The sequence below is a fragment of the Apaloderma vittatum genome, unplaced genomic scaffold (assembly GCF_000703405.1).
Source record: "Apaloderma vittatum isolate BGI_N311 unplaced genomic scaffold, ASM70340v1 scaffold23736, whole genome shotgun sequence".
NCBI classification, from domain to species: domain Eukaryota; kingdom Metazoa; phylum Chordata; class Aves; order Trogoniformes; family Trogonidae; genus Apaloderma; species Apaloderma vittatum.
This window is the reverse complement of record NW_009723660.1, coordinates 8,819-24,390: the sequence shown is the minus strand read 5'-3', so window position 1 is coordinate 24,390 and position 15,572 is coordinate 8,819. Positions and strand designations below refer to the sequence as shown.

The 15,572-nt window shown below is 44.0% G+C and overlaps 2 protein-coding genes across 5 annotated transcripts in view; one reads left to right on the top strand and one right to left on the bottom strand.

Annotated features, from left to right (window-relative positions):
* Nucleotides 1–9,162, top strand: part of POLR3E (polymerase (RNA) III (DNA directed) polypeptide E (80kD)) — a 25,157-nt gene extending 15,995 nt beyond the window's left edge. For 2 of the 4 annotated variants that reach the window (XM_009872212.1, XM_009872214.1), the window contains 4 exons: nt 285–781; nt 5,459–5,536; nt 6,430–6,555; nt 8,672–9,162. In XM_009872212.1, coding sequence (XP_009870514.1) covers nt 285–781; nt 5,459–5,536; nt 6,430–6,555; nt 8,672–8,728 — 758 coding nt within the window. In that variant the 3' untranslated portion in view covers nt 8,729–9,162. The remainder of the gene's footprint in view (nt 1–284; nt 782–5,458; nt 5,537–6,429; nt 6,556–8,671) is intronic. The other 2 variants (XM_009872213.1, XM_009872215.1) reach the window with 2 other exon arrangements.
* Nucleotides 9,163–12,461: 3,299 nt separating this feature from the next.
* Nucleotides 12,462–15,572, bottom strand: part of CDR2 (cerebellar degeneration-related protein 2, 62kDa) — an 11,916-nt gene continuing 8,805 nt past the window's right edge. Inside the window, exons 3-5 of the mRNA XM_009872216.1 lie at nt 14,908–15,056; nt 14,496–14,660; nt 12,462–13,341 (exon numbers count right to left, since the gene is read on the bottom strand). Of these exons, the coding sequence (XP_009870518.1) occupies nt 12,474–13,341; nt 14,496–14,660; nt 14,908–15,056 (1,182 nt within the window). The 3' untranslated portion in view covers nt 12,462–12,473. The remainder of the gene's footprint in view (nt 13,342–14,495; nt 14,661–14,907; nt 15,057–15,572) is intronic.

Genomic DNA, 15,572 nt, shown 5'->3' with positions numbered 1-15,572 from the left:
TTCTTGACTGGCACACTCTCCCCCAAGCATCTGGCTTACAATTGTTAATATGTTTATCTTAAAAAAAACCACCACCATACCGCAACACCACCTCACAAAAAAGATCTCGCAAAAGCCAAAACAAAACTAAAGATCCAATAAAAAAGGGGGTTATGCCTTATATTTCACAAGCAGATGATGTTTTCCTGGTTTGTTTTTGCTACGAGCCCATCAAGAAACATTCTGCAAGACTGGAGCCCTGGTTACGATGAGATTTATGATATCTTTTTTTTTTTCCTTACTAGCTCATCCACTGCTGATTTCTGGGGAGCAAAGGGTCAGCATGGCTAAAGCAAAAGTCAAGCAGAACTATGGGCAGCTGGAGAAGGAGTTCCAGAAGCAAAAGGCAGAGATGAAATCAAATGACACCTCAGCCAAGATGGATATTTCCAGTATTCGCATTAAAGAGGAGCCTGTGAGTGACGAGGAGCCAATGGATACCTCGGCTTACGAGGGCATGAACAACGGTGTTGTCAACGGCCTCCATGCGGAGGAGGACTCCATGGGCTCTTTAAATGGCCACTTGCCTGGAGGCTGCATTGACCGGGTAGCTCAAGAACTGAAGGCATTTGTGTCCTCAACATTTAAGAAACAATTTGTACTCACCCTGAGTGAGCTTAAACGGTTGTTTAACCTTCACTTAGCCAGTCTGCCTCCAGGACATATGTTGTTCAGTGGCATTTCGGATAAAATGTTACAGGACATGGTGTTGGACACAGGCTGCAAACAGATTTTGGTGCCTGTAAGTATGTTTTTCCCTTGGTTGTACTTTGGGAAGGAGGGATTGGTGGGACAGTTGAACATCTGAGCTGTGAAATGTTTGTATCCTGTCCTGGAGGACCGGAAGCACAGATGTGCTCTGAGTAACTGTCCAGTATTGGACATGTTGGAGCTGCTGGAGGTGTGTCTGACGTCTTCCTTCTGGCAGGCCCTGCACTCTGCTCTGCTCTGTGGCGTGCTGCCTAGCTTAGTTGTCTTTGGGGCTCAGTTTCCACATCCAGGCTGTTGAGCTGCAGTGACTCACTCTCCCAACTTGCTCCTCTTAATGTGCTCTAAGCCAGTCCCAGACTCCTGCCAATTCTCGAGTGGCACAAGCTCCTTTTCTCACAGGGACAGAGTTAGGAGAGGAAAAGTGGCACTGACTGCCTGGGAGTGACAGGGCACACCCAGCAGAGCCCTCTGGGAAGCAAAAAACTGTATCTGCAGCAGGTTTCTTCGGTCAGTCCTTTTCCTCCTAGACTGTGCAGAGGTGTCTTTGTTTCTTTGTCTTTATGGAAATGACGTGTGATTGCGTGAGATGGAGCAGGTTTGTGTGACAGTAGATTGCTTAAGAAACAAAAAGGAATTTGGCATCATCGGAAAGAGCCTGAAAGGAAATTAATTTTACAAGACATCTGGCAGTGCTGATTGGGTTGCAACCAGAAAGAGCTTGGGAGTCAGCTGCCTTTGGGGAGAGAAGAACTGCTCAAAGGAGAAGAGAGAAGAATTGCTCGAAAGAGCAGGCAAGGCGGAAAGAACAAGAAGCAGGCAGGCTGAGGAGAGAGAGCCTGGAGCATGGGAGTTGAAACTCAGCTAAGGAGTAGGAGTTGCTAGAGGAGGGGGGGCAGAAGTAACATGTTCAGTCATGTGCAAAGTACGTGTTGTGGCACCTGGGAACCAAGTAACAGACTGGAAGTGCCACTGGGGAGACTGCCGGTTTCAGTGTTTTCTGCTTTCTCTTCTGACAGCTTGCAAGTCCAGGGGTAATGTTTGCCTGAAACTGCCTCTTAGTGCTGGCCAGGCTCTCCTTGGTACGCGGTGTGATGTGTGCGTCGGTTGATGGTAAATAGCTGAGGTCATTGCTGCTCTGTTACTTGGGACTAAGACTTGTTTGCTTTGGAAATTTGGGGATTTTGGAAATGATTCCCTCCACTCGTTGCTTACAGGCTGTGAGCAGTGAAAGTGGGATAGCTTCTTTATTTTTTTTGATAAAACACCACCTCCTGAAGAGAGGTGGTTAGGAACTTCCTTTTGTCTGGAAAACCCTGTCACAGCAGACCTGCAGAGGTGCAGAAGTGGTCACTGGTACGTCTCTTGCTGGAGGTCTGCTCTAAGTTTTAGTTCTGCTGACCCAGAATTCACTGCAAAACTTGAGATCTCGTACAGGAGCCTGTATAAGCCTGTACTGTTATCAGCAACGTAAATCATTACCCCCAAGCCTCCCCCTGATGCTCTGTGCAGATGGCAAAGGTGCTGGGGCTGGTTTTACTCTTTGCATGGGCTCATACACGTCAGTATTTCTTGATTGTTCCCCTGGACAATTTTGTGAGAACCCAACAAGGGCACCTGAGCACAGGGAAAGCCTGGAGGGTTGTTTAGCATGGGATTTCATAGTTGTTCATTAGTTTCCTCTAATTGAAAGTGCTTTGGTGATAAAAATCAATGATCTGAGGTAATTAAAATGATGTTCTGTGGGGGGTGAAGACGCTCTTGGCTTGCATGCTGCCCTGTTACAGAAAACGTATTGCTGAAAACAGCAATCGAAGCCTTACCAGGGGTATGCAGGATTTACTATGAAGCTGACTGACTGCACCCAGGGTCTGAGATAAATAGTATTTGTGGGGAGCCAGAAGAGATGACACTCCAGCTGCTAATGAGGCCATGGGGATGTCTGCAGGGTGCTGTGCTTGCCTGTGCTTTGTAGCATTTTCAAGCGGGAGGGAAAGGCATGTGTAAAGAAATAGCGAAGGTCCCCAGGTGGGCTGCCGCTGCCATCGAAGAGAGGGCGAGCAGAAGCATCCTCAGCAGTCACTGGTGCTGTGCGTGTGTCCTGTTTCCAGTCTCATGGGAAATGTTTGTGCGGGAATCTGGCTCCTGAGTATCTGCCTCCTTTTCCTGCAGATCAGTGGGGGTGCATGGGGGTGGCTGGCTCCTGCTTGGCTCCCTTCCTCTGGTCCGTAGAGTGGCAAGGTTCTACCCAAATCTTGAGGATATTTTTGAGGCATTAGGAAATGATGTAACCATTGCCGGCATCCTGCCTGGCTGGGGTAACAGGAGAGGAATGCAGCCCTGCGCTTATGGAGAGCCTTTTGTGCTGATGCCGATGCCAGGCTCCTGGAGAAGTAAGCTCAACAGTTTGCCTCTAGGATTATTCCGGCTGATAAGTTTTTTCTGGCAGACTCAGCCCCTTTCAGTCTGGTTTATCTTATAATGTGAGGCTGCCTGGCAGTGGCTGTTTTTAGGGCGTGCGCAGTGCTTGAGTGAGACACATCCCAAAGCAAAGGGCTCCTCCCCGAGAGTTTCCCTTCTAACGTGGCAGCCCTGGGGCCTAAAAAGGCCCCACACTAGCTTAGGAGGCTTGGAGCGGGAAGGTGCACAGACCAAGTTCTTTAAAGAAGTATTTTAAGGCAGTGGAAAGCTGTTTCAAAGTGAGAGGATGGAGGGATTAAAGCAAGAATAGTAAAGCCGTTTGGACAGAGCAGCAGGTCTCTCCGAAGATTCTCTGATGGCCTTTCCCACTCCTGTGGACAGGCTGTATGACAGAGCGAGCAGGGTGCTGTTGGCAGCAGCGTTTGCAACAGTTTGCAGAGTAAGGCTGGGCAGGAGGAGGAGATTCAGGTGGGTTTTTTTCCCAAATAAGTGTTGTGTTAGTTTTGAAGCCATTTCCTCACAGAATGGCCAGATAAACACTGCTGCATTTCAGACATGTGGCTGAGGCAGGAGGAGTTTGCACTCTGGATCTGTGTTGACTGACTTTTTTGGTGTGAGGCAGCTTGTGCCTGGCTGGATGCTCTGAGTGCCCTGATTTTCCTTTTCCTGCTGCAGCTGTTTTCTGGGCGGAAGCTGAAGCATTTGATTTTATCTGTGCTGAAGGAATACAAGAGGTATTATTCCTCAAGAGCAAGTGTACTTACCAGAAGAGATTTATGTCAGGTGTTGAGCCTAGTAAACCTGAATCCTGGCTTTAACCAAGTGTAAAACCTTGTTACATCTCAGCCATTTGGATGAATGTGAGAGCCAGAGCTGCTAATCCCACCAGGCAGCTCCTGCTGGACAAAACTCTTCCCCTTTGCAATAAGATCAGAGACAAAGCATGAAAGGAAGGGCTAATCTTCCACTCTGTGATGCACAAGTCGTTGGTGTGGTGTGAGGGAGGCCGAGAAGAAGGGTTCGGTTTGTACCGGCAGCCAGGATTGAGGGATACTGAAACAATCAAGACTGGCTTGTTAGCTTTTCATAGGTGATTGATTTATGTTGTCTGGGCAGTTAGCAAGGAATAAATTGTTAGTGACAGAAAGGAAGAGATGTCAGGAGCGAAGGCATGTTCCAGCATTGCTTATTAGTCACTGCTCCAAGGGGAAATATTAAAGCAAATGGACAGTATTTTCTTTTTTTAGGAGCTTGGGGCATGGAGGGAAGGCAGTTGTGTTCCTTTCTGTGTGCAGGAGTGTGAGGCCTCTGCCTCAGAGAAAGCAAATGTATTTCTCTAGCTTGGCACCATGGGGAGAAAAAAAAAAAAAAGCCAAACAAAACCACTTGATTTTTGGAGTCTGAACTGAGCAAATGTTTTGTTCACTGTCCATCAACATTCTGGGAGTCCTGTAGTGTACCCCAAAACAGAGATGACAAATACAGCAGAAGCACACTGCCTATCAGTAACACTGGCTTGGAATTAGTGAAGTAGATAAATACAGGAAAGAGTCTGAATCTCTGCCACTGTAAATGTAAAAACCTCCAGAAAGATCCTGCAGTGCATTTGGTGCTCTCAGTTGAATACCGCTTTGGATGGTCTGGAAGCAGATGCTGCTGATAGGAGAAACCTAGGCATCTTGCCATGAAATACCAGCTAAGGTCCAAGCCCTGGGATTTTTCTGGTACATGGTAGTTGATCCTCCACCACTGAGAAACTGTCCCAGTGCAAAACTCAGGGATCCCAGTATGCCCAGCAGTTCCCATTTAAAGCTCTGTAGTGGTTGGTTATGTGCCAGATGTGGCACCAGAGCCCGTGGCACGAGTGCGGGTTGCTCCACCATGACCACAAGCATCAGTCAGACACGGCTTGGGCGTACCAGGGCACATGTCAGAGTGCCATGGGGCTGGTCCCAATCTCTAGACCATGGTTAGCCCCTCATTAATTCGGTGTCTGTGCTGCAGGATCACCCAGCAGGACGGGTTTGATATGGATCATGTTTGTGTTGAAGCGAGGAGGAGTGTGCCCCGTGGCTGCAGGACGGGCTGTGCCTCAGCGGGCACAGGAGCTCAGAGAGCCAGGTTACCCCTTTGAGTGGGGGGTGGAAGAGGAGCTTTTATTTGAGCAGTTCTCATTACACGGCAACGGCTTTTTTGATGCAGTAATGAGTGTCCAGGGATAGTGTATCACAGAATCATTACACAGAACTCATTAAATAGATGGTTATTTTTAACAGCCTCTTGTTCTCAGTTTCCTCCACAGACTGCTGCTTCACCAGATGAACTAAAGGTCTATGCACTTTGGGAAGCCGGTGACACTTACGATCAGGTAAAGATAAAAACAAGTTACGTTCCTAAATACACGTTTATTGAGCATTTGGCACTGTTCAAATCTGTGTTTCTGAAGCTGGTACAGCAGGTAGTTTTTCTCTGTTGAAGTGTCCAGTTTTCAATACCAATCTGTTTCCAGCTGAGAGGAAGCTCTTGGCTCTCAGAGGGATCATTGCTTTGTCAAGGCAAGGTAGTGCAGGCAGAAACAACGTAGTAGGTTGGTAACATGTGCCAGTAACTAGCCCAGTGAACTACAGATGATTTTGAACCTGTGAGGAGAAAGGATTCTCCAGTGCAGGCCTCACCCAGGGTCCACTCCAATTTTTTTTCTTTTGATGGTAATGCAATATAACCAGACGTGAAATGATGTTGTTACCTGATGTATCTGTTTATACTTAGAAGAGGAAATTATTACAGCATATGTGAGCATCTCCTGAGTTATAATTGCTCTCAGAATAAAGGCACCTAACAAAATGTGGATGGACAATGTAACTCCTGTGTCCATACTGTAAGTAAATTTTTACAGGAAGGAGTCAAGCAGTATCCAGCCTCCTGGCTGGAGAGGGTCACGTGAACTCCCATGAAAGCGTTTGAGAGGAGTATGTTGCAGCTCTTTGTTCAGTATGTTCTTGTACCTTTGGAGGTGTCTCGCGTCACCAGACAGGTGCAGGTCTGGCCACAGAGTATGGAGAGATCCCCGCAGAACCCTCAGGGCTGGGGCATTGCATGACAGCAGATGTGTATGGGACAGTTTCAGGATTGCAAAGCAAGTGTCCACTAGTGTAGTTCAGTGAATGCTTTGTACAGACCGAGGCACATGCAGTGTTCTTATATAGAAAGATAGGAATAATTATTTTTCTCCTTGCATTTGTGATATGTTTTCTTTTAAAGCATCGCCAAGTGTTGCTTGAAATCTTTTCAAAAAACTATCGAGTGCGCAGGAATGTCATCCAGAGTCAGCTGAGTCAAGAATGTGGAGAAGATCTAAACAAGCAGGAGGTGGATAGAGTGTTAAAGGTAAGCTCCTATCTGTTGTGGGTTTGATCCAATTAATACATGAATTTCTAATGCTTGGTATGAGCAAAAGATCATATTTTGCCTTGAACTGACAAATGATAAGGATGATAGAATAATTGCTGGAGTGTGGACAAAGCCTGGTTTTCAGCTTGTTTTCTTAAAAATGCACTTTTCTCATTCAACCTTCTTTCTGTCCAAGGGGTGGTGATTTTGCTTCTGCATTTTGTGTTTTTGCAACAAATCTTTATTTGTCATCTTGGACCAGCAGAGAGCGTAGTAAATGTGATACTTGAGAATTATTCTTAAATGATTTGGAATTAGATGTTAAGGAGATGGGAAGGTTCTGCACATTGTTGAGTTTACCAGCTGACTGCTGTTGGTTAATGCTGAAGAGCACAAGTGCCACATATTCGGAAGGAAATGCATTTCATTCTGTAGTGGAGCAGTGTACAGAACACAACCCTTGCCAAAACAAGCAGGCAAAATAGTAGTTAACGCATTTCATTGTGAATGTGTATTTGAATCCTTTCATCTCTGCCTTTGAAGGTGCACCATTTACTTGCTAAAGAAGTGTAAGGTATAAAGTATGGACCGCACAGGCCATGACTGACAAGCTTTAAAAGCGGTGCAGGCTGGCTAAGTAGAAGGTTGCCAACTACTGTAACATTTCAGTTGTCGCTGGGCCTTGGCTCATTGTCACCCACTTCAGTACAAGTGCTTAAGTACTTTATTACTTTGGGATCTGAAAATGGAATAATAGCATATTTGAAGAATTACAGATCTGTTGTTGCAATAATTAACAAACTGGTCTTGCTTGAAAGAACCTGGTCTTAGCATTAAAATAAGCTCAGAGATGTCTGCCTGCTCGACAGTGCTTCATGTGGCCTGCCCGTGCTGAGGGACTTGTTGGGCAACTTAGATGAGCTTAAGTATCAGCTCTCCTGGAACATCTAGACAATGTACTGGCATTAGATTTTCACGATGCTGTTGCTCTTTAACGGATAGCCTATTTCTAGAAAAAATACCTTCTCCTGAAAAACTGGATACTGTTTTTATGTAAGTCACTAAATCTTCATGTGAAGGAACAGCCTTGCATTGTCAGGCTACTTTGGCTTGAATACATTTGTCACAGAAGCATGTGGAATCATTTATTTCTGAACTAAAATTTAGAAGTACGATTTAATGAAAGAGGAAGATTCTCTGGCTTCTTTAAGGCACAAGAGATTCAATTCTTCTTTGAATTAAATTGGATTTGTTGACTCCTGTTTCCCCAAGTGCATGTGCTCCTTTTTTATGCACAGAGGAACAGACTGGCAGGGTTTGTATTTTTACATCTGCAGATTAAGTTTCTAGCCTCCGTGCTTTATTTCTTATTTGGTTTTGCCATGTGCGAGTCTCAAGACTTCAGAATAAAAAAAAAGACACTTTTTTTTCCTTTAAGCTCCAGAGCATCAGTTCTGTAGCAATATTTAAACCTGTGTTGAATTACCTAAACAGGAGGGTGGGAGCAAAAGGAGAAGCCATTAGCTTAGAACTCCAGAGACTTGGTGCTCATCTAACAGAAATAAGAAAATGAGCCACAAGAAAACCCGCTTACTGAACTCCTTTGCTGTGGTGCTTACCTACTGTAAGGTTAGCAGACACGTGGGCAGAATACCAAAGCACAGCTCTGAAGTTTGACAGTTCATTATCATAGAACATTGTTTCTTAAAAGGATTCAGATTTGGTGACTACTTCCCCACTCCAGGCCATTCCCTCTGCTCCCTTCCCTCTCTGCCCCTGAGCTCCAGCCTGTGTTCCCCTTGGTTCCCCTTGTCCTCACCCATCCCCACAGCCTTTCCTGAGCTGGCTTCTGCATGATCCCCATCTTCTCCCCCAAAAGCCCAATTTCTTGCTGCTATTGCATTTTTTGTCCTCCTGGCCTCTCAACCTTCCCCCTTTTGATTTTGTCATCTTCATTTAAGCTACATGGTCTGCAGGGTGAGAGAACCTACTGCTCTGGACTCGCATTCTTTCTTGTGCACTGGCGAGGGGACTTGGGTTATTGCTCACATGTATTGTCCCAAAGCCAGACAGTGGTTCCCAAGACCTTAAAGGCTTTTCCCTTTCTCCTCAGGACTGCTGTGTGAGCTACGGTGGAATGTGGTATCTTAAGGGGACGGTGCAGTCTTGACAGCGGTGGTAGCAGTTTCAAGTGATCTCCAGGATGAAAGAGGAATCCTGCAGCGGGCGGCACAGACAGAGTAATGCTGTGGCCTCGGGAGCGTGGGGCAGAATCTGACCTACTTTGGGGCACGTGGGCATTGCAGGCAGTCACCGACATCCCAACACACTCACGTGTCTGCATGGCCGCCTAGGTGCGAGAACACCTAGGAAGACAACATGGGACCCTGTCTGCAGCTTGATTAATCTGGGATTTCTAATGTATTTCAATTCTCATTCTGTTTTGTTATTAAAAAAAAATAAAAGCATATACTGACACAGACATGATGGAAAATCATGGTCTAATACTTTATTTTGTAAGTAATGCCAATAAATTAAATGTTTACAAACATCCCGGTTCTTGTTAAACACCTAGATGCTCGTACTTCAGTCTGAGCACTGTAATAGCCCTTGCAGCCCTCTTTATGAAGAGAAGATAGTCATGTTCATGGAAACGTCAGGCCAGGGAGGGGGGAACAAAATCACTGTCTTTGAACTCTGTACTCCATAGCAATTGTTCTCACCTGTTGTCTGTGAAATGAGTTATTTGGAAAAGTCCCTACATTTGAAACAGATGTGGAACAACTACTGGGGTTTTTTATTGGTGTGGGGTTTGTTTTGCATTGCTGTACGCAGATACAGCGAGGTAAGTAGCGAAGTGCAGGCATCCAGCTGTAGTTATCAGACGGCAACAATGTAAAACCTCTATTTTGTGTAATTTTTTAAATAAAATTTTATCTCGAAGGTCAATTCTACCCTGCCTTGTATTTGTCCAAGAAGAAATAGAAGCTGCACCTGCTCCTTTTATAGTGTGAAGGCTTACAGAGGAAGGAAAGGTCAGGAATGTTTCAGGAGCCGTTGAGGTAGATAGTAACTGCTTTACATCATTCTGCTTGCATTGTGTTCTTTTGGGGGTAGCCAGAGGTAGCCGTCAAGCTAAGGGCCTGCTGCGCAAGGTACAGTAACTAATTTTTTTGTTGTTACGGGTCTATCATTGAAGCTAAACTGCAATAAGATAAGGAATATCATACTGTAAAAGCTGTAGAACATGGTTACTTTACTGCTCATGTTCTTTGCTATAATTTCCATCACATGAGAAGCTCAAAGAGATTCTATTAATTTCATCTACTTATGCCAAGAAAAAGGCTGAGTTGAGTTGTTGACTAAAATAAGCAGATTAAGGTAGTTAATCCAGGTAAGATTGGCTAAGAATATTGTTACCATACTTACAGTATTTCACGTTTCTGTGGAAAAATATCCATTTTTAAACTGTTAAAACCCTACCTTAAATTGCTATACCTACATTAATGTAAGTGGGAGGCGTTCTAAATTCAGGCAGCTTTTGCAGCCTTTGTCTTGGTCTGTTGCACGCACCCAGGGCTGGCAGGTCCCCAGTGCAGCCCCGTTACCACAGTAGGACCTACGGCTGCATCTGTGAGGCTTCTCTCTGGGAAGGCCACAGTCTGAGAGAAGTTATGAGACAAGAACCCAGCCTTGGGAGGTTTTTTTATTGCACCATATGTACAGTTAAGTGTTGAAGTACAGTGCAGCCAGAGCTTAGCAGTGCCACAGGGAGCCAAGGGGAAGTTACATCACAGAACAATCAAGTCGTTCTGTGGAAATCTGAGAATATTTTAAAGCATAAAAACTGTGTATATGAAAGTGCCCTAAGTTAGCCAACAGTAATAAACCACTGAAGATCACCTTTTTAACCAAAAATCCTGAATTGCTTTTACCTGTCTTCTGGTCCAGCAGGATCCCACTTACTCTAAAGTGGTGAGGAATAGTAGTGCCTAACGGTGTTATGCCTTTCTCAGTTAAGGTTACGGCTTTCCAGTATTTGAATTGGGGCAGGCTGCCACATGATAAGGATCCAAGTGTTAGGGAAGCAGTGACAATGCAGAACAGAGAACCTCATAGCAGAACAACAGCTTTTCTGCCTTTTTTCCTGCCCCACCTCCCTTTCAAAAAGCACTGACAAACACCACAACAAGGAGGAGAAACTATTTAGTTCCCTCTGGATTTCTATCCTAAGCAGGCCTACGCTTTTCCATGTAGCATAACATTTTTTAAAATACAAGTTTGATGGGACTTCCACCTGAGCTATGTAGGAAAGATAGCAAGACTAGATAATGCAGGTGCCATCTGCACCAACTCTTCTATTTCCTGATTGGCACAGATGGGGATAGTTACACAAGTAGCTTGACGGCATTATTTATTTGCTTAGAAAAATATTCACAAGAGTCAGATTCCCGTTTTTAAATAATTTTCAGAATGCAATACATGTTTTGGAGAAATTCCCACAATATGAAGTGTTAATACTGCAACTGAAGGACAGCTATACACAAGCTTAACAGCGTACAACATAAGGCAGACGGAACTGCAACAGCAGCACTTGAACTAAAGCTGAGAAACTGTCAACATTCTGTGTCAACTGTTTGGGATATCGCAGCAACTCAGACAGGCAGTAAGTTGGTTCCCAAGAACAGCTGACCAAATTAAGACCCTTTATAAGGAAAAGGATGTAATTTTTCATTATGCCTTCCCCCCCTCCTTAACCTTTGTTTTCTTCATGCTTTGAAGCACTTTTAAAGAATATACATCTCCGTTTTGTTTTTCAGAATTTGAATACATATGAATTACTACTAGGGGGTCGAGAAGGAGAGGAAGAACAAGAGCATGGTCCCCTGTTTTCAGGGTGCTCTAGTGGTGGTGTGTCCATCCTCCCGCCTGCAGGCAGCATGGAATAGGTCCAGAGAAGGTGACACCAAGAAGCAACAGACGAAACAATATGATAAGGTTTTACCTGGCCTGTCTCCTTCAAGCACTTGGAGTTTGTGGTATCTGAGATTAAAAGCTATTCCACTACGTCAATGCTACTACTAAAGTTAAATAGCTAAACTGCAACTTTCTATCTTACCAAATACACATAAAAATGTACTTTGTAGACATTCCACCAAAGAACAGTAGGTCCCAAATAACGCATATAATCAATTCACAGTATCTTTCCTTAAGACAAAGTGCCCTACGTAAGAAACCACACCTAAAAAGCCACACAAACTTTACATCAAGTCCTTTCTTGGTAGGAAGACATACCTGTGGGAGAGCTTAGTGCATACAAAAACATTGCATTAGCTTAAACAAAGCACAGCGCAGGCTTCTGCACCAGCTCTCCACCTCCCTGCCAAAGCAAATTCAGCTAGACTGCTAACTTCATTCTTGAGAATCAAGGAAAGGCTGCCCATGGTACCGGTCAGGGGCTTTGTTTTTATTAATTTTCTACACAGATGCAGATAGAGGGCTAGCTCATCACTGCGAACCAAAGGAAAGCTTTAAGCTGGTTCTTTGTGAGAAATACAGCACCAATTTCTTAGCTCTGTTATTTCTGAAGCAGACTAAGGAAACTAGTGTCAGTTACTGCTCTGGCCAGAGATTCAGTGTAGTATGAAATAGTGTAGTATTAAGCTATGATGTCTGCTTGCTTTATGACCACTAGTTTGTGTGACAGTGCTAAACAACATTAAATCTATGGCTACATAGGTACAGGGAGACTAGCTTTTAACTAACTAGCTTGTTAACTACACATCTACAGGCCAATTTGAAACATTCATTTTTGAGTGCTCAAGAAATACATCAGTATAAGGGGTCTTCTAACATTTGCATGAAGTTTTTCCCCTTGTTGACTAACAGAAAACGGATCATCAGCGTGTCCAGCATCACGGCTGAGAGGAGAGGGACTTGTACTTAGCTCTGTGTTCATCTATTTCTTCCTTAGTTTTTCTGATACAGCTAAAAATTTCCTTGAAGAGTGCTTTGTATTCAGGAAGAGCATTTGTGGAAGAGTCACTTAATTCCACATTTGTGAATTCCTGATTGCTAGCTGAAAGATCATACTGGGTATTCCCCACATTTAGGTCTTTGGAATACTGCTTCAGCGTTTGTACAGCCTTGTGTTTCAATGAATCTTCATCCATTTGACACTTCTTCAGCAGTTCCTCATACTTCACTTTCAGAGCATTATACTGAGCATCAACTTCATTAAGTACAGAGATTCCTCGCTGCTTCACAGCTTCAGCTCTCCTAATACACGTTTCTTCATGACCCCTTAGAATGTCTCCCCCTACAGCACTGCTCAGGAAGGTTTCGCTGCTGCTCCGTTTCAGTGCCTTCTTCTCAAGCTCTGATAGAGTCAGAAGTCCATCATCTGCCGGGCTCTGACCAAGCTCCCTTTCTAAAGACTCCTTGAATGAAATGAAAAAGGATTCTGGCACCAATTTCTCTGCATTATGCAATGTGTTTTCAGACTGAAGCATTTGTCGCATTTCAGCTACTTCTACTTCTAACTCCTCTGCACGAGCCCGATATAAGTCTATATCAACAAGCCGTTGTTCAAGGTCACAGTTTTCTTTTACCATAAGACTGTATTCTTCTTCCATTGTTACCCTCTTCTCTTTTTCTAGGTTAAGCTGGGCTTGCAGAACTGTAACTGCCTTTTTTAAGTTCTCGTTTTCTTCTTCTAGAGGACTTAGCTGACTATCCATTGAAGTAATCTTTTCTGCAAACACGTGATCGTAAACAAAATACCTGCAGAAACAAAATAAGTATTATCAAATGTAGGAAACAGAGCTGACCACACCTTAAGTTTTCTTGTCCTGGGTAACTAAGAACAGATTTAAACTGGTGACAAGTCTCAAAATATACATAGCAATCACTTTACTGACCTATCTGTCCATTTTATAACCAGAACAGTTTACATAAATACTTATACACCATCAAATCAAGCCTCCCAGCTTGAGCAGAATAGCAGCTCATTGACAGTTTCAAGTTATAGACAAGCTTATTGAGTAACTAGACATACAACTTAAGCTTAAATAAACATTGCTTCCATGTATCATGCACTACTTTCTGACACTTGGGATTTTTCCACAGCACTCCACTCTTGTAGCTTTCATCACTGTTGACTGCAGAAACAAGCTTCAAAATTGATAAGGCAATTCTGTAGGCTGGTATTTCCAGAAGCCTTTCAAAGAATACAATTTTGAGTTGTCAAGAAACAGAAATACAGATTTATTCTACAGTCCTACCTCCATGTAGTGCTGAAGCCTACATGCAAAGCCTGTTCTGTCTGTGGAGGTGCTTCACCTATAGAATTACCTTCCCAGAATGAATCTAGTCTGAGCTTTTAACCCAGGTGATGGCCTTAATGGCCATACTAACACAGTTCAGCTGGTTAACACCGCTCTCTATCTAAAAAGCACTCCAGAGCTCTAGGCACGACTTTAAACTCAGGAAAGCTATTATGGGAATTCTGCTTTCCTTGAAAGGAAAATGCCTACAGACATCCAAGGAAAGGGTAAGTTACAACAATTTTGCCTTTAGGATGTTTGGTTTTTTTCAGGTTTTGTGTGTGTGCTTTTATCCGACTGAAAAAGTTGGGTGCAAATTGCTGTAAGCTTTCTAGGCTGCCGTTTGATATGGTTGGAGACGTTGGGAGATCACCTCTCCAGACAGAAAGCAGAACCTACAATTCCTGCCACACAGACTAGTATGGTCTAGAAGTATGCCAGCCATGGTGGCAAAACCATATAGTGCAGGACTGAGCAGATACTCTGCTAGGTGTGACCAGCAGGTGTTTTTCCGCTATTGCGTTTGACATCTGTGCTTGTGTGTTAGTTTTTTAAAGCTTTGCGTAAAATTATCTCCATATTCTCTTTACTATGTAAGGTAAAAAGTCTTACTGGCGAAGGTCATACAGCTCCTTCAAACATGAGAAACTATGCATTGATCTTGGCTGGTCAGATCTCTCATGGCTCATCCGGCCTTGTCCAGACTTTTTCAATTCTTCTACTTGTCGTTGCAGGTCATCTATGTGCGTTTGCAGATTTTCAATAGTCTCTGTCAAGCTAAAAGGTGAAGGACTGCTGTTAAAAACATCTGAGTGTTCAGTCAAGGACATGGGAACTTCCTATCCCTTCATATTGTAGTTTCCTCTCTTCAGCCCCAGAAGACTTTTAAATGAAACAATTTAACAGTATTGTAGAATGCCTCTAGTCAGAGACAGACACCCAGTAACTACGCAAACACACCTGGACTGCTCTTTTTGTATTATCAACTGGGGGGGCAGTTGGGGGTCTAATGTAAGTTCGTTACCTTATTATCTTTTGCTGTGAAGCTCTACTCTCTGCAACTAGTTTCTGATTGGTGTCTTCTAGTTCTCTTGCTGTCACATCCAGCTGTTCATAGACTTTCGCGTGCTGATCATTCATCTGGCGCAGGAGCTCCACTTGCTTTGTGAGGTACTGCAAGCAAGAGAGTAGTGCTCTTACTAGTTTACACTTAAAACACAAAAATAGGACTATTTTGCATTTTTATTCCCATTCATAGAGAAACTGCTACATTTCAGAAATGTGGATTGCAGTGGTTGCGTTGGTAATGTTCAGCTGGAAAGGCACTATGGGTAACCAGCTAGCCGGCCTGCCTTTGGCACGGAGGTGTACCCGGGCTGATCAGCCAGCTTTTTATCCAGAGGAGCTGGGTTTGCAGGCTGTGTTCATCAGTCCTTGCAGCAGCTAGGCTTTGGTGAATACCCACGGCTTCTGGGTTTGTCTGTACTGCAGTCATTGCTAATAGAGCCTTGAATCCAGACTTCTACATAGCCCGTAACTATCCACTGAGTCCTAAAAGTTGCAGTGCGCTCCGACAGAAATGTTCTAACACTGTTGACCCAATAATTTTCTTAGCGTTAAAATTGAGATATTGGTTAGCACCATCCATAATGGTGCCAACCTTTTCCAGTCTGAAGCAGTGCTGGTTCA